This window comes from Castor canadensis, chromosome 17 (genome assembly GCF_047511655.1).
Source record: "Castor canadensis chromosome 17, mCasCan1.hap1v2, whole genome shotgun sequence".
Taxonomy (NCBI): Eukaryota; Metazoa; Chordata; class Mammalia; order Rodentia; family Castoridae; genus Castor; species Castor canadensis.
This window is the reverse complement of record NC_133402.1, coordinates 41,583,841-41,608,010: the sequence shown is the minus strand read 5'-3', so window position 1 is coordinate 41,608,010 and position 24,170 is coordinate 41,583,841. Positions and strand designations below refer to the sequence as shown.

The 24,170-nt window shown below is 42.8% G+C and overlaps 1 protein-coding gene across 3 annotated transcripts in view; it reads right to left on the bottom strand.

Annotated features, from left to right (window-relative positions):
* Positions 1 to 24,170, bottom strand: part of Myrip (myosin VIIA and Rab interacting protein) — a 324,013-nt gene that overhangs the window by 251,580 nt on the left and 48,263 nt on the right. For all 3 annotated transcript variants that reach the window (XM_074060447.1, XM_074060449.1, XM_074060448.1), the window contains exon 2: positions 19,525 to 19,668. In XM_074060447.1, coding sequence (XP_073916548.1) covers positions 19,525 to 19,634 — 110 coding nt within the window. In that variant the 5' untranslated portion in view covers positions 19,635 to 19,668. The remainder of the gene's footprint in view (positions 1 to 19,524; positions 19,669 to 24,170) is intronic.

Sequence of the window (24,170 nt, the reverse complement as noted above, 5' to 3'; positions counted from 1 at the left end):
TGATCCCTTAAGCTAAACTGTGTGTTCTTAATGACAAGAGACAGAGCCAAGGAAAAAGGCAGGTGTTTGACAGAAGGAGCTCCAAGCCCCAGTTTCTCTCTGCCATTTTACTCGTGGACCTTGTGCTATATAGGGCACCTGTGTAATGCTAACTTCCCCACAGTTACCTCTAATGCCAAGCTAGAACATCTTGGCTGTAGGAAGGTAGAAAGGGGCTGGCTATGAACTCCTGAAGCTCCTCCCAACTCTGAAACCTAAGACTTGATGATTGGAAAACTAAAGATTTGATTGGGTTGGAGCTTGGTGGTCAAGTGCCCAGGCTGGGAGGGACAGGTAGATCTAGGCATGGTTGTCAGCTCTGTCACAGCCTCTATGGCCAAAGGGGGAACTCAGCCTTTTCCTCTGGTGATGATACTGCCTACCTTCCATAATGAATGGCTAAACTACACCAAGCCCATAAACTACTGAACTACGCCAGGCCACAAAGGCAGGAGGCTTTTGATTTCATAGCCCTGGAGAATGACCACAGGGACTTGGCCCAGTTTACTTCATACTTACATTTAGATCCTCACCTAAACATTTAAAAATTAACTATCAATCACAAGTGCTCAGGAGAGTTGGTGAGAGCCTTGGGAGGAATGAGCCAAGTCGGAAAACGTGGGGCTGTGAATGCCCTGCCTGGACATCCTCACACTTTACAGAGGAAGCCCATTTCCACATGCTGTAGTCATGCACCAGATCTTCTGGCTCTTCCTGTGCTGTGTAGACACACAAGTGTCTACACCACACACCTGCCAATCCACTCAGCACAGGCCAGTATGTGCATTCCTAGACAGGCACCATCGCTGAGCTGGGAGTGCACCCTACCACCACTTACTTGGGTCTCTCAGGTCATCCACACACAACCTGGCCATGGATTCAGTCTTTAGTGGCCTCGCTCCCATTCTTTGTAAGTTGCACACCACCCCCATCAGCCTACATGACCACACTTCCCCACAGATACTAATCTTCAGGATCTAGAAAGAAATCCAAAATCCCAGGAGTCTGGGGGAAGTCCCATAGTCAAATTCTTAAAGATTTCCAACATTTCTATCCTTTGCACTGATTATTATGGATATCCAAAAATGTATATAACAAAATAGAAATATGCAGTTTACTAGTTCTTACAAACAACTTCAGCTTGTAGCAAGGATTCCATCCCTGGAAAATGGGAATAGATGCTCTTTGATAGTACTTAAATAACACAGTATTTGAATTTCCATGCACGGTTAATAATACTGCACAGACTGGGAAGTTGAAATTGCTAATTTAAGGACTTGTTTTGTTTCCAAAATCTGTTGTTTCTTGGAGCATCACTCATAAGGTTTGTATGAGGTATATTATGCCTATAAATGTCTCAATATTTACGTTTTCACAAAAGTGACTCACATTTGAAGCAGATGGGGCAATAAACACATGGCAACAGTGACCATTTCTCTCCTAAATGCTGATGTCCTGGTCTCTACAATTGACGACCTTCACTTTCAGCCCCAACTCCATGCATCAGTGTTTCCCGTTCTTGCTCTGCTTAACATTCCTTCAAATCAACATCTTCCCATTGACTGTTTAGCAATATTTCTCTGAGAAAATTTATAATAACTCCCCCTGGCTTTGTGATATCTCCATTGAATTTTCTTGGGACTGGGAAGGAATTCTCATTGGAAACAGGAGCCAAGGCTGCTAGTGGGGTGCCTGGCCTCCAGCCTTCCCTACTGCCTCCTACGGAACAATTCTCTGATGTACTTATTGATTTACTACTCCTTGAAGCAACAGGGTTCCTGACTTCCTCCTAATTGTTGGCTGCATTTTGACAACCCACCCAGTTCACAAAGGTGCTTTATTCTTCAGTTGCACTGTTCCCTGAACACCACCTGTCCGTGATTTACAAAACCCTGCCTACTTTTTTCCTGTGTTTCCATGACCTTGACAACTGAAGTCTCCCCTCCCCATACACACCTCTGCCTGAGACTTTCCAGTATCCCAGCCCCACTTTATCTCTATCTCCCCTCTCCACACAGGCACATTTAAAGAATGTAACACTGTTGATACAGTCTGTGTACACACAGAGGTATGGCAGGATCTTGTGGGGGGAGCTGGGTGTCAGGAGCAGGAGATCAGCCCCTGAATGCTCACCCATGTTAGTGCCTGTATGGAGAACAACTGCGGTCAAGGCAGAGAAGCTGCCATGGACAAACAGGCAGATGAAAGGAACCAGATGGGAGCTGGGCATGGTAGTGTATACCTGCAATCCCAGCTACTGGGAGCCAGATGTATGAGGATCATGGTCAAAGGCCGGCAAAGACAAAATCATGAGACTCTATCTGAAAAATAAACTAAAAAGTGAAAGAACTAAGGGTACAAGCTCAAGAAGTAAGTGCTTGCCTAGCAAGTACAAGGCCCTGAGTTCAATCCTTAGTACTACAAAAAGGAAACCAGATATCAATAGCTCACAGGAGGAGGCAAGGGAAACAGGCAGACCAAGTTCTGGGGAGGGGGAGGCACATACTAGCAGTTGGGAAGGCAGTTCTAACTGTTCTGTCCTCTTCTTTGGCAGATCTGCCTTCAACATATACCTGTTCACTGAGGGAGCCTTCAAACACTCCTGAGCAATGGGCTATTCTGCCCCTTCCTGTGGGCCTCAGTTCTGGCAGGATGCCTCACTGTACACATAGCATTGCTCCCCTAGAGGATCATTTTTCTCTTGATTGCTGGCTTTTTCACCTGCAAGTTTCATCTAGATATGTGAGGAAATGAATACTCGGAAGCTCACCACCCCCACTCCTCTGTACCAGGTGCACAGTCAGTCCACCTTCTTCTCCCACCTTTCATGATCAGTGTCCATTTGTCTTAGACACAGTGTCCAGCGAGGAATAGGGACAAGTACATATACTCCCTCCTCCAAGAAATGGAAGTCAGCCTCCTGCCAACAATTCCACTCTATATCTAGTGCTGGGCCACGAGCCCGCGCCTGACTATATGTGAGTTTCAATACCACAAGGTGAATATTCGGTTCTCAAGATTCGACTCCCCCAAAAAACAAATCCATTTTAAATGATTATTTGTATTTAGGCAACACAGTAAGTAAATATTCCCTTGAATAATAAAGTTGGGGGAAGTTGGTAGACATCCTTCCCTGTAAGTGATGACTCAAGCACACTGGAAGACAAATACTAGAGCCACGTGTGCACATGAAGAAGTGGAGCTGGATCCCCAGTGCTCACTAGCTGGGACGCTTTATATGAAATGATTAATTCCAAGGGAACTCAGATTCCATTTTCACAGAAAGAATAGGTTTTACCTGAAGTCAGGACTGATCTCTAAGCTCCACTTCAGCTCTAAAACATCATTTGTTCTGGAATATTCTCTCTCTACTTCAGGAAGGAAACTAAGGCTTGCAAACCTTGCTTTGAGTGGCTGGCTTTCCACAGCTGCAGGAGACGCATGAAATTCAGGTAGAGTGAGCCTGCCCTCTTCACAGAGTCACTACAGGTAGTTTTGACCAAATGCAGTCAAAAATAGTAAGCTAAAAAAATAAAAAGAAATTTCATCTTAATGCAAGATATGAAATGGTGGAATTAATCCAGGAAAAAATAGGGAACACACTGGGTTACTTAGGTATAGGTAGTAACTTTATGAATAGAAATCCAAAAGCTCAGTAATTAAGAGAAAGTATTGACAAATGGGACTGCATGAAACTAAAAAGCTTCTGCATGGCCAAGGAAATGGCTGAAGAGGCAGCCTACAGAATGGGAGAAAATCTTTACCAGATATACATTTGACAAGGGATTAATAACCAGAATATACAGGGAGCTCAAAAAGCTGAACTCTCAAAGAATCAACCACCCACTGAAGAAATGGGCAAATGAACTCAACAGATGCTTCTCAAAAGAAGAAGTCCAAATGGCCAAAAAAACACATGAAGAAATCCTCAACATCTCTGGCCATAAAGGAAATGCAAATCAAAACCATGTTAAGATTCCACCTCACTCCAGTCAGAACAGTGACCATCAACAACACAGACAACAAATGTTGGTGAGGATGTGGGGAAAGGAACCCTCCTGCACTGTTGATGGGAATGTAAATTAGTGCAGCTTCTCTGGAAAGCAATATGGAGGTCCCTCAAAAAACTAAAAATAGTGGTATCACTCCTGGGCATATAAAGGAATGTGCTCCAGGATGCAACAGAGACACCTGCACACCCATGTTTATTGCAGCACTTTTTACAACAGCTAAGCTTTTGGAAGCAGCCCAGATGCCCTACACTGATGAATGGAATAAGAAAATGTGGTATTTATACACAATGGAGTTCTATACAGCCCTAAAGAAGAATGAAATTATGTTGTTTGCAATATGGAACTGGAGAAACATCATGTTAAGCAAAGTAAGCCAGGCTCAAAAAGTTTTCCCTCATATGTGAAAGCTAGACTTATAAGTTAAATGTGTGTATGTGTGTGTGTGTATATATATATATATATATATATATATAGTGAGGAGAGAACAAAATTGTATTAGTGAGTCTGAGAGGCCTACCAGAGGCAAGAGAGGGAAAGAAAATGTTAGAGAATGAAAAATATTGAAACAACCCATCATACATGAAGATAATATAATGCACTGTACAGCAAGATGTTGAATATTAGGGGAGCATGATGATAGAGAATGAGTAAGTAATGGGGGGCTTAATTTGATTAAAGCATGGTATATACAGGCCTGAAGTACCAAGGTGAAACTCCCTTGGACTGTCAAAATACACTTAAAAAATGAAGGGCAGGAAGGTAACACAGGTCTTTTTTGGGGCTGGATATCAGTGGGAGGGAGTGGGCAACAGGAAAGGGTGAATGAAGGTAAATATGGTGGATGTATTTTGTTTCATACATGAAAACAGAAGAATGAAACCTGCTGAAATTGTTCTAAGAAGGGGAGAAGAGGGAGAACTGTGGAGGGGCAAATGAATCAAGCATCTGAAGTACGAAGCTGCAGATTTGAGCATTTGTTATTCTTCCCCAACAATGGTCCTCTTGGAACCAGATACCTGCAGATACCAAGGATTTACTGTACAAGGGTCAGGTACAGTGGTACACACCTGTAGTCCCAGCTACTAAGGAGGCAGAGATCAGGAGGATAGAAGTTTGGGGCCAGTCCAGACAAAAAGCTAGCCAGACCACACCTCAACAAACACGCCGGGTGTGGTTGTATGTACCTGTAATCCAAGCTATGCAGGAGCCCTAGGTTTGAGGATAGCAGTCGTAGGCTGGCCCAGGCAAAAAGCAAAACCCTGTCTGAAAAAAAAAATAACTAAAACAAAAAGGACTGGGGCCATGGCTCAAGTGGTAGATTTGAAAACCCTAGAATCAGCCCCTCTCCCACCCCTAAATAAAAGAAAAAAATTCAAGTACAGCTTTACCAATGGAAGCATCTGCTGTTGTTCATGTGCTCACTTCTATGCCAGGTGACTTTCGAGCACATGGAGGACACTGAGGCCTCAGCAGCACACAAAGCAGAAGACCTTCAGAGCAAAGGGACCCGGAGGGTGAGGACTGGCCCAGCCCGGGAGGGGGTTCCCTGGCACAGTTCTGCTGTGGTGTGCAGGACTCTGGAGGCCATCTTCAAGGCAGAATTGCAACTCCAGTATAAACAAGCATCCTCTGTAGCCTTCCAGGACACTCGGTCCTCCCTGCACTTACATGGGTTCCGAGCTCCTGCTCTGTGTTTAAAAGCTCCTCTTTGTATTTAGGCTGCCAAAGCAGAAAGTTTGATTTTTATAAAAATTCACTCTCCATTTGCTCACTGATCCATTTCCTACTTCATATAGAAATGTTTTGTTTTTAAAATCAGAAAAAAACGAGAGCCATTGAAGAGGTATGTGGAGAAATAGAAAATGTGTAAGACAACTTCCCTCAACAAAAAGAATCAGTCTCTGATTCTATGGAAAAGTCCTTGGCAGCTAAGAGCTTGCCCTAGCCACAGCAAGTGAGCACACACGTGACCACGCAAAATCAAGAGAAAACAGCAAAATTCTAGATGATTAAGCAAAAACTATAGAACAAATGGTAGCACTTCTTTCTGCTTGTATAGAAGCATCTAAAATGAGAGAGAGAGAGAGAGAGAGAGAGAGAGAGAACACCCTCCTTTAGGAAAAGTCCACCATTTAAAGGTAGCTATAATTATTGAATTCATGGACAGCTAAGCCAGCCAGGAGTAAGCCACTAAAAGTTGTTACCCTGAATTCTTATGAGTCCTTATTATGCTCCAGAGGCTATTCAAAAGTCTTTTATTGAAAAGAATGATGGCTGGGTATGGTGGCTCATGCCTTTTATCCTAGCTACTAGGAAGGCAGAGATCAGGAGGATCACAATTCAAGGCCAGCCCAGGCAGAAAGTTAGCAAGACCCTCATCTCGAACAATAAAAGTTGGGTATGGTGGCAGGTGCCTGTCATCCCAGCTATACAGGAAGCATAAATAAGAGGACTGTGGTTCAGGCTAGCATGGACACAAGCACAAGACCCTATCTCAAAAATAACCAAAGCAAAAAGGGCTGCAGGAGTACTCAAGTGGTAGAGCACCTGCCTAGCAAGTATGAGGCCCTGAGTTCAAACCCCAGTACTGCCAAAAACAAAACAAAACAAGAAAAAATAAAACATGAGAGTGATGACATCTAACCCTCACAACACTCAGGCCAGGTACCCCATCATCCTTACTGTGAACTGGGAAGACTGAGGCACAAAATGGAGGAAGGTGCCCAAAGCTGGAGTTAGGTGTGGATCCACGCTTTAACTACAAAACAAAGTAGCATCTGGGAATGCTTTAGTTCTTCTGTCTCTAGTAGGGCTGACAGTGCAGGTAAGGGTCAGTTATTAAACACTATTCCATGCCTCTGAGGTTGAGGTAAAATGAATAAATTCTATTTAAGGAAGGAAAATGAAAAATATGGCCAGTCTCTCCTCTCCCCTCTCCTTTCTTCACCCTCTCTCTCTCTTATAAGCTCTCCTACATCTGGCTTGGAGCAGTTAATTTAACCTAAGACCAGGAGTAGTAGACAGACTCGACAGACAGAGCAGGGCACATGGCAAAAGCCCAAACCTGGTAAACGCAGGTCCCTGGACCTTTCACCTTCTCTCAGGGTTCAGAGAGGCCATTCAGAGAGGGAAACATGCCACAGTCATTGGTGTGTGGCTGGGACCTTGCAGTCTGACCAGAGACCTTGGCTCCGGTACTGAGGAGCCGAGCAGCAGGGTAGGACAGAGATGGAATTCTAAGAGCAATGCAAAACCACATCCCTTGAACCAGGAGCCAGGGCCAGCTTAGGAAATGAAGATGCCTAGACTCTAGAGACCTGATGTGTATAAACTGGGGAGAAGTCACAGCTGAGACAGCTTTAGGCATGATGGGGCATGGGGCTCTAGTAGCTGTGACAGTCTCACCCTGGAAAAGGTAAAAGGCAAACTAAAAAGTCACCAGGTAGATGACTAGGGTAACCAGCTACTGTCTAGCACTAATTCCACATGTGGTCATAACCGAAGATCACCACACGTGGAGGGCAAATATGGCTAGACCTGCTGGAGCTCGGCCCTTCTGGTCCTTCTGGCCTGAGGAATGTGGGTAAGAATTAGTGTGAGTCCTAGACCCACTCTTCAATAGAGAAGCTGATAAGGAACAAACGAATGGGAGCCTGAATCAGCCAGCAGGGGGTGGGTGGGCCTCTCAGTGCTGGGCCTCTGAGGCTCAGGATGGCCTCAGACCAAATTCCAGCAAAGGCATCTCTGGCCCTGCGCAGAACTCTCTTGTCTGAGCAAAGCAGCTCACTATAAGTTACCAGGAGAGTTGGGGATGGACTGTTGGTGAATATCCTTCAAGTGAACCAGGAGATGGGCCATTGGCCTGGGGTACACTGGCCGTGAGACAGGGGCCTGCTTCCAGGCCCTCCAACAGCAGCAGGATAGAAGAAGAAAGTGAAGTGCCCACCCTACTCCTGGGCACTCACCTGTTTTCAGACCATTTCTGGCTAACCGTTCGTGTATAAGCCAGAATTAACACAGTGGAAAAGCTGCTTTTACAAATGGCCACGCACACTTTCCTCCTTCCTCCCTTTCAAGTCCTAAGCTCTTTGCATACACAATGCCAAAGAAAGGCTGAGCCATGAAGGTCAGGCCAAGAACTAGAGCCACAAAACCTCTATCAGGGCCCAGTAGGTGAGTCTCTGACCTTTGCAATGGAAAAGAAAACACAACCAGAAACTCAGAACCACAGAACAACCTAGAAGAAAATTGTTATTAAGATTATGGGATCTAGGTGTGGTGGCACACACATGTAATCCCAGCTGGATTCATGAGCTTCAGGCCAGGGTGGGCTATGCAGTGAGTTCCAGAACAGTCTGGGCTAACATAGTAAGATCCTGTCCCCGAAAAAACAAAGGGAAGAATGTATGCACAACCTCTAAATTAGTAACTGTACATCTTTGAAGGGCCACACATTAAACAGCAAAGAAGAGAATTACTGTGACTCCTCCTACATTACAAACACCATGACAGCATCAACTTTCCTGGCCACTGGTAACCACAGATCTCCAGAGGAGAACGTGAGTCAGATGTGACAGGAACGATGAATCCAAGTCCATTCTAAAGCTGTGTGTTATTTCAAGGTCACAATTACTTGGTCACCATTAAGGGCAGAGAAGCATGGAAAGATTCTGTCCTGAGACACACAGCTCTATTGAGAATGCAGATGGATGAACGCAGTGTGCATTCCTTTGAAACTGCAGAACACAGCCTGACCAAGCAGGAATGGAAGGCCACTGGCACATGCCAGGCGTAACGTTAGTTGATAACAAAGGCCACTCTCCAACTAGCTAAAGGTTACAGACACCTAAAAATCACATATAAGAAAGGACTGGCCCTAAAAAAAACTGAGAAAGAAAACTTGCCTTTTGGTATTATAAATCTCAAATTGTTTAATTATTCTAGACCAGCATTGTCCAGTTAAACTGTAAGGCCATTTATACCATTTAAAACTTTCTAATATCAACATTTTAAGAAGCAAAAAAGAGCCAGGCAAAGTGGCTCATGCCTATATCCTAGCTACTAAGGAGGCTGAGATCAGAAGAATGGAGGTTTGAAACCAGCTTGGGCAAAAGGTTAGTAAGACCCCATCTCAGTTAATAAAAGCTGGCATGGTGATAGGACCCTGTAATCTCAGCTACATGGGAAGCATACACAGGAGGTTCACAGTCCAGATCAGTCTGGGCAAAAGCTGACCCTGTCCTAAAAATAACTAAAGTAAAAAGATGTGGCTCAAGTGGTAGAGCACCTGCCTAGCAGTGTGGGGCCCTGAGTTCAACCCCCAGTACCACCAAAATGAAAAAAGGGAATAAAAAATAAGTGAAATTATTGTAGTAGTATATTCTATTTAAAAGATAAGTTTAGGAACATGTAAGTGTAGTCAATATAAAAATTATTGTAGTCCATATAAAAATTATTATCCTTTTTCATACTTGATCTTTCAAATTTGGGGTATATTTTATACTTAAGAGCACATTTCCATCTGGACTAGCTATATTTGAAGTGCTCAATGCCACGTGTGGTATTCCCCCATCTGACTTAAACCCTACTGCTTCCCTACCCCTGAGCATAGCACAAGGTTTAGCAAGCATGGGTGCCAGATTTTCCAGGATGGTTCTAATGTCACTCATTCTGCCGAGGGCACCTGGATGTCCTTGTTTTCAACACCATGGGCAGTGTGCTACTCTGCCTGGGTTTGAAGCCTCCCCTCACCACACCCTGAAGAAGCTACTGAGCCTCTTTTTAGAGCCTCAGTTTCTCCATTTTGAGCACAGACAAGAACAGTGTTTTCCTTAGGGCTGCCAGGAATGAGAAGTATGGTATGCTTGGAACATCTTGTGTGCTCAAGGCCATTAGCAATGGAGGAGGTGGAATTACCAGTAAAGCAGCTTCCTCCCCTTCCCACCGCCTGTCCTGATCTGGGGTTGGAAAAACACAACCTCTTTTCTGTCATTACTTTACCCAGGATTCACCCTGCTGTCTGACCTGTGCTTTAACCTACTCAAAACTCCTGTCCATCTTTGAGGATTAGATGACATGCATGTCTCCTTCCGCTGTCCTTATCTCCCTCCTCCAAGACAAGTATTCCTGTGGGTTTGTGCACTGTCACATTTTATTCTCACCATCTACAGCATACCGATTATTCCTGTAGGGCTTGACTTGCCTTCTGGACTCTTCTCAGTGTTATGTCAGGCCCTTATTACATTTGTGAACCCTCCCTTTTCCTCTGCCTTTTTTCCCACTTCACATTTCCCCAGGAGATCCCTGACATTAAAAATACCATTTTGAAGTAAATGAATGAATACTCAACAGCTGTGACTTAATATATTTGGCCTTTACAATATTAACAAAATGCCAATAAGAAGTAAAAAAGGAGATTAAAAAAAAATCTTGTGAGGTCCCTTCTAGTTTTGAGATTGATTCTCTCCACCCTACTCTCCTTCCCACTCCCTGAGGTCCCCACGCTCACCTCCCACAAGTCCCTAAGTTCTCTGCCAGGGTCTCCCAGACCTATTTCCTTCCCCTTTCACAAAGTGATTCTCACCCCCAGCTATGCCAGACCTCCCACCCCACCTTAAGCCAGTTGATGTTTCAGGACAGGTGAGAAGAGGAGAAATAAATGCCTTATGACATCCCCTGTGAGACAGTAGATGCACTGACTGGACAGGTTAACTCCACAGTGCTGTGCAGAATCTCAAGATACCAAGGCCAATGAGAAGACACAGGCCAACACATGCCACTCACAGTTACTTCATTAACTGTAGGAACAACAAAGTGCTAGACTTCCAGCTTCAGAAGACAGAACCAGAGGTTTGTAAATTCATGAGATCAATGTTAGTGCCCCACACAGAGGACTGTGAGAACAAAGGCATTTTACTTTTTGAAATAGAAACATCTTGAAAAATTGTTTGTACAATAAAAGTTTCACTTCTTTAAAATGAAAATGAATCTTCATTGAAGAAAGATCATGATAATTCATCTTATTAAAGTGCTGTGTTCTTTCCACTTTGAAAACTGGTGATTGATCCTCGAAGGAGTTTCTGTATAACAAACTAGAAACATTCACCATTTCTAATTTTGAGAAGCTTTGCTTCTCCACAGAGGGTGTTCCATACCCTGGCAGCTCTTACTTATTTCTTTACAACTCTTAGACATGTTGGTGGGGAGTGAGCAAAGAGAGTGTTGGCATACACAGGTCCCCAAGAGCATTTACTCCCCTTCCTTAACACAGGGTGAGGGGGATCCCCCCACCACAGTTGCTAGGCTGAGCTTCTCAGCTCCTGAGCCAGGTGGGAAGTGCTCTCTCTCACTGGCCCATCTCCATCTCCACCTCCCCTCCCTTCCTTCCCCTGGGCCCCTCTAGGCCAGGCCCAGCAGTCCTTCAAGGCCTAAGCACTTTGTCAGTTCAGCAAATGCGGACAATTAATGGCCAGTAACAGTTACGGGAAACAATTTCATCAACTCTAACCCCGCCACCCCACAGACCAACTCCATCAGAGCATCAGCAACCTTTGGGAGCTAGCCAAATGCTAACTCGCTTTTGGTCGGCACATATTAAGTGAGGAATTTCAAAGGTTGTGGCTACCTCATCAATGTCTCCAAGACTCAGTTTTAACACCACAGTACTAAGCAATTAACAGTCATTTTTAAACCCTCTCTAAATGTGCCTGACACTGTAAAACCATAGGTTATAAACTATCATTCTACTTTAAGTCTGGAGCTCTTTCTATAGGAGCTTCTTACTGTATAAAAGCCAGATGGCAGAAATCAGGAAGTCCTGATGTCAGGAACCTCAGGTCCAGGCCAGATCCTATCCCTCACTGCCTGTGCCCCTCAAACCTGTTTCTTTAAATGCAAAGTCAAGGGTTGATGTGTAATAAATACTTGACTCCCTTTTAGCTCTCACAATCTTAATCAGGCAGACTAATATGACTCTATGTTGCTGCAACAAATAAACCTCAAAGCCTCAGGGACATAATCCAATGAGCTCACTCAAAATCCCCTGCAGGTCACCAGACACTGTCCTCCTTCCCATGTCCTGTCAGGCTTCATTCACCTCATGAGGCCATATCTCAACAGTCTTCCAGATCTCCATGGCAGGCAGGTAAGGGGAAAGGTACCCTGCCTCTTCTGTCCTTGGCCTGGAAGTGACACAGGTCCTTCCTTTCCCTATGAATTGACCAGGCCTGGCCACATGGCCTCAACCTAACTGCAGAGGAAACTGGGAAGTGTGCAGGAGATAGGAAATACTGGGTAAGTACTACTGCCCCTGCCACACAGGCAACTTATCCTAATAATTTAATCTGTTAGATGAGCAGATATTAACAGAACATCATGATGCTCTACATTATAGGTGCGAAGAAAAACAAGGTCTTAAAATTAACCCTTCCAGAGCCAGGCATGGCGGCGCACACCTATAGCCCAGCTTGGGAGGGAGAGGTAGAAGGATTATATTCTGAGGCCAGTGCAGGCAAAAGCACGAAACCCTATCTGAAAAAACAACTTAAAACAGCAAAAAGGAGTGGGGAACTGGAGTAGGGTCCAAGTGTTAGATCACTTTCCTAGCAGTTATAAGGCCCTGAGTTAAATCCCCAGTATAGGGAAAAAAATTAAGTTGACCAGATATACACAACAGCAGGTATAGATGAGGGAACATGGCCTTTGAGGGTGAACACCAACTCAAATGGCCAAGTCCTGAGCACACACAAGCCATGAAGTACTCAGGAGTAGAGACAATGTGCAAGTCAGTCCTGGTCTCACCTGGATACAGGCTTCCTATAGTTAAGTCACACAGGAAGCACTTGGAGGAACACAGGAAAACAGGACTGGACCACTCCACTCCCATTGCACAGCACTGTGAGGACTTAAACCATGTTGCTTACATCCCAAGAACCTGTCTTTTGCATTTCTCTCCTCTTTCTAAGACTACTTATACTATAAACAATGTCATCAGAAACCTACTGGGCCAGCCAGGTATTGGTGGCTCACTCCTGCAATTTTAGCTATTTGAGAGACTGAGATTGGGAGGATTGACATTTGAGGCCAGCCCATCCAAAAAACTCATGAGACCCCCATCTCAACCAACAGCTGGCATGATGGAGCACACCTGTCATTCCATGCTATACAAGAGGATGAGATCAGGAGGATCACAATTCCAGACCAGCCCAACCAAAAAAAGTTTATGAGACCCTATCTCAATAGAAAAAAGCTGGACATAGTGGTTCATGCTTGTCATCCCACCATGACAGTGGGAAGTATAAAATGGGAGGATTTGGTCCAGGCCAGCCCAGGCAAAAAGTGAGACCCTATCTCCAAAATAACCACAGCAGAAAGAGCTGGAGGCTTGAGGCATGGCTAGCAAGTGCAAAGCTCTGAGTTCAAACTCCAATACCAAAAAAAAAAAAAAAACCCTGTTGGGACAAAAGCTGTCTATAGGAAACTGATACAAATACCATAATAACTCCAGCTGAGAGCCCCACATTCCCAATGTCCCCCAGAAAACCAAATTCCAGAAGAAATAAAGTAGTTAGGTAAGACTTCTGCCCATTGTGGACTTAAGTGTGGCTATGGGCCTGGTTATTTTTTCACTATTCAAACATTTACAGGAGTCATTTGATCGAGATCAGGAAGTGGGGAAAGACTTCCCAAGTTACAGATGACAAATTTCATTGCTGAAAGCAGAACAACTGCAGACAGAGTTGAAGACACTGGGCTTTATGTTGACTAATTTATTATTCTCCTTGAACCCTGTTTAGACTCCCAATATAGCCATTTACTGTCTTAAAGGGACCAAAACTAGAAGCAGAGAAGTTAATCAAAACAAAATGTAGAAACATGATCATTCCTGGATAGATATGTTCTTTGTGGGCATCACTAATGCTTGGAATTTGGGGATCTAAAGATGGATCTGGAACAGAGAGGACAGAGACTACTGTATGGGCTGCCTTGCCACAGCGGCTCTATCAGCAGAGGTGACGTGGAAGTTGGCTATCTGTAAATGCTGTTTCCTTCAGGTAAGACAGTGTTAAAATGAGCAGCAATGACCCAGCCTAACCTGGAACCTTTTAATCTTGAGGCACAGAAGGTCAGCAACCACACTGAGGCGATCATAAGAAAGGGTTCACACCCAGATCTGTCTGACTTCAGAGCATGCTCTGCATACAGGCCACACACAGGAGTGCCTCCCACCTCTTCTTGCTCCCAGGACCCTATGTGGCCTGAGAGCTGGCAAGTTACTGTGGCATGTGGCTTCCAGATGAAAGACTAAGCAAGCACCCAGTAGTTTCCCTCCTTCAAAATAACAACAAAGAAATGAAAATAAACATTCATAACAGCAATAAGAAAGGAAAACAGTCAGCTACCTACAGATTTCAATAAAGTCCTGGAAAAAGGGTGAGTGAGAGCAGCAAATATTGCTAATTATAATTGCATAAGGGCTACCTACTGTCTTCCAACACTTGGCTCACCCATGAACAAAACAAGAGAGACTCAAACATGTTTGCAGAACAGCAAACACATCCATATGAATGGACGTGAGACAGAGCAGAAGGCTCCCCAAGTGAATGCTGCTCCGTCAAAATCGAGAGAGGATGGTAATGATGAACAGAATAAGCCTCAGAGGTTTCTGTGCTAAGTATGAAAACTGATCAATAGAAAAGAAGCCAGAAATAATAATACAATCGTCAAGAAGCTAAGTATATGTATTCTGTAAGGAAGAAAGTTAAATCTCCATCATTCCAAGCTCAGAATTGATGAGGGAAAGATTGCTACCCTGGGACAGAGAAAGAGAAGTCTATTTTTAGATTTATGAAAGTGATACCAGGAGAAATAAAGGATAAAACCAAAAATGACTCAACATGGAGCAGAGGACTTGTGCTTTTCATCATAAGATCTTCTTCACCATTTTATTTTTTACTATTTGCATGAAGCCATCTGATAAAGAAAAAAAAAGGCCAGTATAACATGGTCTTTACTACACATTTACCTGATTAATCCAGTTGAGACACAAAACCCTGAAGGAAGGAGTAGAGATCAACACACCTTTTGCCCCCCAGTGTCTTTCCTCCAATAGCATTAATGGGGTTGCATGTCTTAGAGAAATGCAATCACACTCACTCTAACAAATCTGTAAAGAACTCTCCCTTGCACTGTCTGGTGTTACATGTCTACTGTGCTTAGCTCATCTAGTTCTCTGTCTCCCCCCAGGCAGTCCCACCGTGCATACAGATTTAATGGTATCCAAGCATCCATGCCCACCCTCCCCAGTGCTGGAAGAATGTATAATCTTACCAACATAGGGTCATCTGAATCCCTTTATCTAGTACAGTAGGGTTCCCTACTGTACCCCTCTCCACTCAATGCCACAGCTTGGACAGCTGGGTTGCCCTTCTAAGTGTGTTAAAGTACCACATCTGTTCTAAAAACGTGTTGGGGAAAATAAAACAAACACTTAGGTATGAATGAAAATGTATCTTAAACAGTACAATTAGGAAATAGATACAACAGAGAAAACTATAAAAAAAAAAGACCTCAAAGCAAAGAAACATTACAACAAACCTAACTCAGCCAGACTATAAGAATAACAAACTAAATGAAAAACTACTCCCAGAGACACTCAGGACCACTCTTTCCTTTGGATTTCAGTTAGAAATGATGATAAAAATTAAGACTTAAGATTCAAAACTACCAAACATTGTTTAGATTCTGATTTGAAGGTATTTGCTGTTAAAAAAAAAAACACCACTTTTTTTTCTTTTATTATTCATATGTGCATACAAGGCTTGGGTCATTTCTCCCCCCTGCCCCCACCCCCTCCCTTACCACCCACTCTGCCCCCTCCCTTTCCCCCCCACCCCCTCAATACCCAGCAGAAACTATTTTGCCCTTATCTCTAATTTTGTTGAAGAGAGAGTATAAGCAATAATAGGAAGGAACAAGGGTTTTTGAGATAAGGATAGCTATACAGGGCATTGACTCACATTAATTTCCTGTGTGTGTGTGTTACCTTCTAGGTTAATTCTTTTTGATCTAACCTTTTCTCTAGTACCTGTTCCCCTTTTCCTATTGGCCTCAGTTGCTTTAAGTTATCTGCTTTAGTTTCTCTACGTTAAGGGCAACAAATGCTAGCTAGTTTTTTAGGTGTCTTACCTATCCTCACCCCTCCCTTGTGTGCTCTCGCTTTTATCATGTGCTCATAGTCCAATCCCCTTGTTGTGTTTGCCCTTGATCTAATGTCCACATATGAGGGAGAACATACGATTTTTGAAAACCACCACTTTTTAAAAGAGAGTTATAAACTGGACATAGTGGTGCCCTCTTGTAAGCCCAGCACTCAGAGACTGAGGTAGGATGATTGTGAGTTCAAGGCCAGCCTGGGTTACATAGCAAGACTCTGTCTCAAATTTTAAAAAAAGACAGACCAATTTACTAGTTATTAGATGATATTAAGGGATTATTTTAAGGAGAGACAGAGGGGGAAAAACACAGTTTTCAAAAGGCTTAACCCATTCTATGGAACTGAGAGAATCTGGAAAATAGAACCTGTACTCAACTCCCTGATTAACTGTGTGATGCTGAGCAGGCTTTGTAATCAGTCTTTGTTCTTGGGTGCCTTCCTGAAAATCAGGGATCACATTATAGCAAGTGCTATAAGGATCAATATAGTGAATTCTGCACAGTAGCTAAGGTAGGGCCAGTTTACAGTGACTGCTTTGTACCTTTGAGGTCTCTTTCCAGGAATTCTTCATCCCCACTACCTCTCTTTACATTTTCACAAAATGTTCTGGAGACATTTAATTCACACTTCCATGCCATCCTTACGTACTGCACCTTATGTCAGCAATAAAGAACAGATCATTATAAACACAAAATCCCCCTCAACCAAAGACCTGCCCTCACCAAAGCCAGTCAAAGAAACTGTGTGAATAAAACCTAGCATCAGGAGAAAAGAAAGCTAGTTCAACCGAAGACCATCAAAGAAAACTCTTCCATTATGGGTTTTGCATTCATTAAAGTAAATATTACAGAATTAAAAATATTTTCTATAACATTACTTCCTACTCTTTCATGTAACCCAAATCTAAGCACAATGGATGTAAGGCAGATGTGTGGTGATTCCAGTGATTTTGAGGTGGTGTTATCCCAATCTCTTTTCACCCAACAGAAAGACTCCTGCTGACGCCATTCACATGTCACTCCTATTTGCTAGGCCCCAGCTGAGGCATGTCACTGGTTATGGGTTGAAGGACAATAGTAATGATTCCCTTCAGAAAAAAAAATGTCCAATCCTAGGACCACAAGAGGTGCTGAGGCCAGGGGTCACTCTACTCTGGCCACTAATAGTTTTGAGCATCATCCTTCTCCAGCACAAGCAGCTTCCTATGACACAGAACAGCAGTAGTGCTGGTGACAGCCATACAGTAAGACTGCATATTCACAGAAAGATAGCACCCACCCTGTGCAGACTCCTCCCTGAACCCTAGATACCCACATGTAAATGCCAACTTGACAGCTCCTCTGTCTGTCTGACAAACACCTAAACTGAAGATGTCTAAGACAGAACTCATAACTTCACCCAACTTACACCGACCTTCCTCTTCTGTCTCCTCCATTCAAAGAATGACAACATCAGTCTCCGAGTCGCTCAAGCCAAAGCTCTCAGGCTCCTCCCTGACTTCTCTATATCTCACATACAAATGCAGGGGTGCAGAATTGTGCCAAAGCTCTGGCATGCTTTTCCTCACTCCGCCTGAAACCAGAAGTCTTTCTTACCTCCCCAAATGAGTTGTTTCCCCTTCCATTTGGATCCCTAGATTCTCTGTTCCTTTATAATGCTACCTTCCTTACAGACTGTAAGTATAATCATCCTTATTTCCACCATTTTGGGCCTCACTTACATATATATAAGACTATGCTTGTTTGGTGGAAGATAAGAAACCTGTTAAGTAATAAATTGATGTTTTCAAAGTCATGTGTAAGGCACTATTCTAGCTGTTGGGTATATAACAGTGGGGTTTACTGATGAACCCCACAGCCACCAGCCATGTGGTTTCTGAACCCTTGAAAGGATGAAGTCACAAGTGTAAAATACATACAAGATTTCAAAATCTAATATAAAAATGGAAAGCACCTCATGAATAATTTCTATATTGTTTACATGTTAAAATACTAGCATTCCAGATATATGAGGTTAAAGAAAATATTATAGAAATTAATTTTTCTCCATTTCTGTTAACTTTTTTATTAAAAAAGTTTAAGCTAGTGTACCTTATGTTTCTATTGGATGGTACTGCTCTGGGTGTGGGGAGCTACACAGCAAATGAACACATAAAACACATTCATATTTACTAGGTGGTGGTGAGCACCAGGAAGAGCAATAAAGCAGGGGGAGAGAGCATTATAATGTCAGGTCAGAAATGTTGCTGCTCCCCTCCCAGTCACCACCTTGATGGGGCTGCTCACTCCAAGAGCTGTGGGCAATGGGAAGAGTAACTACAAAGATCACCAGGGCAGGGATAGTAAGGAAGACTGCTTTACTGACTGTGACGGAAGGTAGACTAGGAGAGGGTGGAGAGAGGCATCCAGGAGGCACAACTAGCAGGCTCTGACCCTGTCCTGAAGGTGGAGACCAAATCAAGGGAAGAATTATGAAGCTTCCAAAGCATTCAGCTTAGTGTGAAAAAACCTACAGAAACCCACGGGATCACAGGTGTATGGACAAGGGGAGTGAATAATGACTTACTATCAGATTTCAACACACTACTCCCAGCACAGCGTCTCATTTTCACTCCTCTGACTTCTTCCACATTTAGGGTTTCTATTCAACAATGCTGCAACAATATTCCAAAGATTTTCCTTGAGGAAATAGTAACTACATGGGTGTCAAAAGACTCCCTCTCTAAGCTTCAATTTCCTCTTCTATAAAATGGGGTGGGGGTGGTGCTCAGCCAGGTGAGCCCATCTCACCTGATGGTCTGTTTTCCTAAATCAGGTCTATAGAGTGCTTTTCCTGTACCATGATCGCTGAGAGTTGTAACAGAAGATTGTACATGTGAGTCTAATTCTCCCAAGAATGGTTTTCATGGTGCTTTAGTTATTCTTCAGAAGTGTCTGCTAACAGGACAACTAAGGCCAGGAGCATGCTCAAAGCAGCCATCTTCACCACAAACTCCACCCATTCTACAGCCAATAGCAGCACACAGGTGGAGCAGCCCCAGCACTGTGGCTTGGGAGTAGATAAACAGTCAAGTTTCTGAACTGACTTTATGATGCCCTTTCTACAAAGGGCAGGGCACCCTTCTCATGAATACAGGTGTGTATATGCATGACATAAAGACAGCTGACTCAGAGCCAGCCACAGTCAACACTCCCAGAAAACCCACTGATCTGGTCCACACAGGGAGCTTCCCCCTGCCAGGCAGTACACACATCTCACCTTAGTCGTTCTTCCTCTCTCTTGCGGAGATTGAAGTCTCTTTGAACCACCTGGAGAACGTGCTCAGTTTCATCATCGGTCAAGCCAGACAGGTCCAGCTTCCTCCCCATGACTTAATATCAAACACAGACAACGAGACAAGACCTGGGAAAACAAAGGAGAGGCACAAGTTGAGGGCAAGAGAAAGCTCTACATGGACAAAATCAACCTATGCACCTCTGGAAGCACCCAGAAAGGTAGCATGGTTCTCTGCACTCACACTCAGCCACTGTTTATAGCCAGCTTCAGCATGGCTGAGGGGAAAAGAGAAGATAACCTACCATCTGCCACTTTTGTTTGTTTGTTTAGTTAGGTGGTTTTTTGATACAGGGTCATGCTATGTTGCCCCAGCTGGCCAGGAACTCTGAGGCTGAAACTTTCTATCCTTCTGCCTCAGCCTCCCAAGTTCTATGATTATAGGTATGCACCCCAGACACACACACACACACACACACACACACACACACACACACAATTTTTTGTGGTACTGGTTATTGAACCCCAAGAAGACCTCATGCATGCCTGGCACGTGCTCTACCAATTACACTAAAGCTTCAGTTCTAACTCTTAAATGAAGACAAAAATTATTCTTTTAAACAAAATGAACCATCCATCAGACTTTATGTGGACTTCTACTGAAGGCAAAAAGGCAGTATCTAAGAATTCTTAATTTCTGTGGTTTGAAGTTTTAATTTACATATTTAGTTACAAAATAAATTATAATCTTTTTTAAAAGTAATATCCTATGTATACTATACCCTTTAAATTTTCAATCACATGACTGAAATAATCAGAAATCAATAAACTATTTTACAAAATGAAAGATAGCAAAATATTTTTTAATCATTTTCTCAGCAATAAAAAAGGTGGTATTTCAAGAGAAATATCTCCTAGCTATAGACACCTAAAAATTCTGGGAAACTCATTTTTTGGTGCTGGAAATTGAATCCAGGGCCTCACACATGCTAAGCAGAAACTCTACCACTGAACCAGAAAGTGTACTTTTAAAACTCAATTTAAGGAATGGCTGTGTGTAGGGATAATATCAAGTAAATAACTCCAGGGTATTCCTCAGAATGGAAGGCTATCACAAACATGGATGCAAACAACCTTTAAAAATATTAGCCAATCAAGCCAGCAAGATATAAAAAGGATTATGTACCACAATAAAATAGGGCTTACCTAAGTATTTCGTTTTCTCAAAAAATAAATCTGAGGGCTGGAGGCATGGCTCAAGTGGCAGAGTGTCTACCTAGCAAGCATGAAGCCCTGAGTTCAAACTCCAGTACTACCAAATAAATAAATAAGTAAATAAGTAATTAAATATATAAACAAATCTGTATTACCATCACATTAACAGGGGAAACAATCATTTTCATTTCAATACACGCAGAAGCATGTGACAAAATTCAATACCAATCCGTGATAGAAACCCTCTGCAAACCAAGACGACAGGGAAACCTCCTCAATCACATGACAGGCATTTACAAAAGTGAAAGTTGTTAAAAACATACAACCACCATGGTACTCAGTGATGAGAGACCCAATGCTTTTCCTTAAGATCAGGAAAAGGCAAGGATGTTCTTTGTACTACTTCTACTTGGTGCTACAAGTGCTGACTAGAAAGCTACATCGATGGAGACACAGTGGCACTGGCACTCAGGTGGTTGTATTAGCTAGGGCTAGAAGGCTGAAACAACAGAAATTGATTTTCTCACAGGTCCCTGGAAGCCAGTCTTCCTTCAAAGCCCTGGCACTCTGACCCTGTGATGGAAGTGGCAGCCTAAAATCTCCAAACTGCATTCAGAGTCATTCTTCACCTTGCTCTGTCCCCGCCGACTTCCCCACCATGGTTCACTCAGCCGCACCCTGGGGATCTCTCCTGAACTTGTTGCTTCTTTCCTTACAACATGGCTGGGTGGAGGCTCTTCCACATCTTTGAGTTCTACTCTGCTTTGACTATAAACTCCATCTTCAATTCATTTTCCCTTCTCACAGTTGACTATAAGCAGTTAACAGAAGCCATGTAGTGCCCTCAACACTGCTCAAAGATCTCTTCTGCCAAATATCCTACTGCATTACCTGCAAGTTCTGCCTTTCACAAGGCATTAGGGCACAGAATCAGCCAAGATCTTTGTCACTGTATAAAATAGAGGTGGCCTTTCCTCCAGTTTCCAATACTTTGTCCCTCATTTCCATCTCAGACCTCATAAGAACTACCTTTGCCAATCCTGTTTTCAACATCCCACTCCCAACCATTGAAGTAACATCTAAGAAGACCAAACTTCCTCTAGTTCTCTTCAGAGTCCTCACTAGATTCACCTTTAACACTCCATCTAAGGCAAAATTCAGTCTTTTCTAGTATTCACTTGCATGCTCTTCCAGACTCTACCCCTTATACACTTCCAAAGCTGCTTTCATGGTTTGGGGTATTTATTATAGTCACACTTTATTTCTCAGTACCAATTTCTGTCTTAGTCCATTCAAGGCTGCTATAACAAAATACCTTAGACTGAGTGAACAGAAATGTCTTTTCTCAGTTCTGGGGCCTGGGAAGTCTAAGATGAAGGTGCAAGAAAATGCAGGTGAAGACAGCTCTCTATTTCATGATGGCACCTTCTTGCTGCATCTAACATGGTGGGAAGCAAAGAGGATGAATTCTGTGTCTTCACAGGGCAGAAGAGATAGAAGGGGGAGGCAGCCCTCAGAGGCCTGTTTCACAAGGGTACTCATCCCATTCACATAGAGTGCCTGGCTGAATCACTTCCCAAAAGGCTCCACCTCCTTATACCATCACCTTGGGGGTTAAGTTCCAACATGAATTTTAGAGGGACACACATGTTCACCCAACCCAACCTAGGATCTTTGTAACACGCAAACTCCTCCAGCCATGCCCATCACTTACTTTCCACGTTACTTCCACAGTCTTACGCACTGTTACAGCAGTACCTACTTCTCTAATACTAAGCTACATTCATTTCCTAGCATGGCTGGGTGACTTGAACAGCTGGCATTTATTTCCTCCCAGTTTGGAGGCTGGAAGTCTGAGATCAAGGAGTGGGCAGAGCTGGCCTCCTCTGAGGCCTCTCTCCTGGGCTGGCAGCCATTTGCTCCCTCTGTCTTAGCATGGTCTTGTCCCTGGACATGTTGGTGTCTAAACTTCTTCTTCGTAAGGACATTAGTCACATCAGATTAGGGCCAACCTTAATGACCTCATTTTATTTAAAGACCCATCTCCAACTACAGAACGTTCTGAGGTACTGGGGGTTAGGACGCCAGCATACCAATTTTGAGGGGTCACAAGTCAGCCTGTAACAGTAGGCGCCATGTAGAACAATGGAATACAGAGTCTAAAAACAGGTGCACCATGAATTAGTACTACAAAGATGCCAGGATAAATCAACTGTGAAAAGAGAGTCTTCTTAAACAAGTAAGGGTTAAACACTTGAAAATCCACCTAGAAAAAAATAAAAGGGCACCAACCTGTAAATCAACCCATACTCAAATAATTTATTTAAAATCTGTCATAAATGTCAAACCTGGAACCATAAAACTTCTAGGAGCAAACAAAAGAGAAAATCATCTGCATGATCCTAGAGTATGCTCAGACTTTAGGACACACAAACCACTAACTGAAAAAAAAAGCAAATGTAAGGAATTGCGTTTGTCATAATTAAATCCTCTGTTCTCCAAAAAACACCATTTTAAAAATGAAAAGTCAAGTCAAAGAATGTGAGAAATATTTGCAATATGTCTTTATCAACTTATGTCCTGAATATATAAAAATTCTTCCAACACAATAAGCTAGTTTGGAAATAAGCAAAACACTGAAAAAGAGGATATGTAAGTGGCTGAGAAGACATGAAAAGATACTCAGCACAGGGGAAATACTGAATCGAGCCAATAAAGAAGCAAAAATGTGAGAGGTGGTATCAAGAGGTTTGAGCTGTTATGTCAACTTTGTAGGAAGATTATGCATGTAAAACTATTGGAAAACATTTTAACAGTAGGGAAGATGAGAAAAATGTTATGTAATAAACTTGAAGTTTTGGATCAAAGGAACAAATTCTTACGAATATATTTTATTAAAATAGATTTTTCAAAATGGTTTTATAGCCACCAAAGAAACATATCAAACTCAAATGATTTTACCAAATTCCATATATTTAAGGAAAAAATATTGTATAAAAATGAAGGAACATACTTCCTCATTTTATGCAGCTCATTTAAACCTAATACTCAAACCATACCAGAACAGAATGAAAAGGGTTTTGAAAAGCATCAATTTCATTCCAAGTAATCACAAAAACATGTGGAAAATATGGGCAAATTGGACATATCAATGAATAAAAAAGATTGTGCGTGATGACCACAGAAAATCTATTCTAGGAATACAAGGTTGATGCGATTTGAATATTGATTTATGTAATTTACCCAATCACTGATTAAAAGATAAAAGAATGTGATTGAGTTGGCATAGGAAAAGAAGTGTCACTCATGTTTTGTTTAAAAATAAAACTAACACCCTCTTAGTAAAAGGGAATTCTCCTAATTCTGAATGTCTATAAAAACCACATAGAAGACATCATACTTAACTGTGAAATACT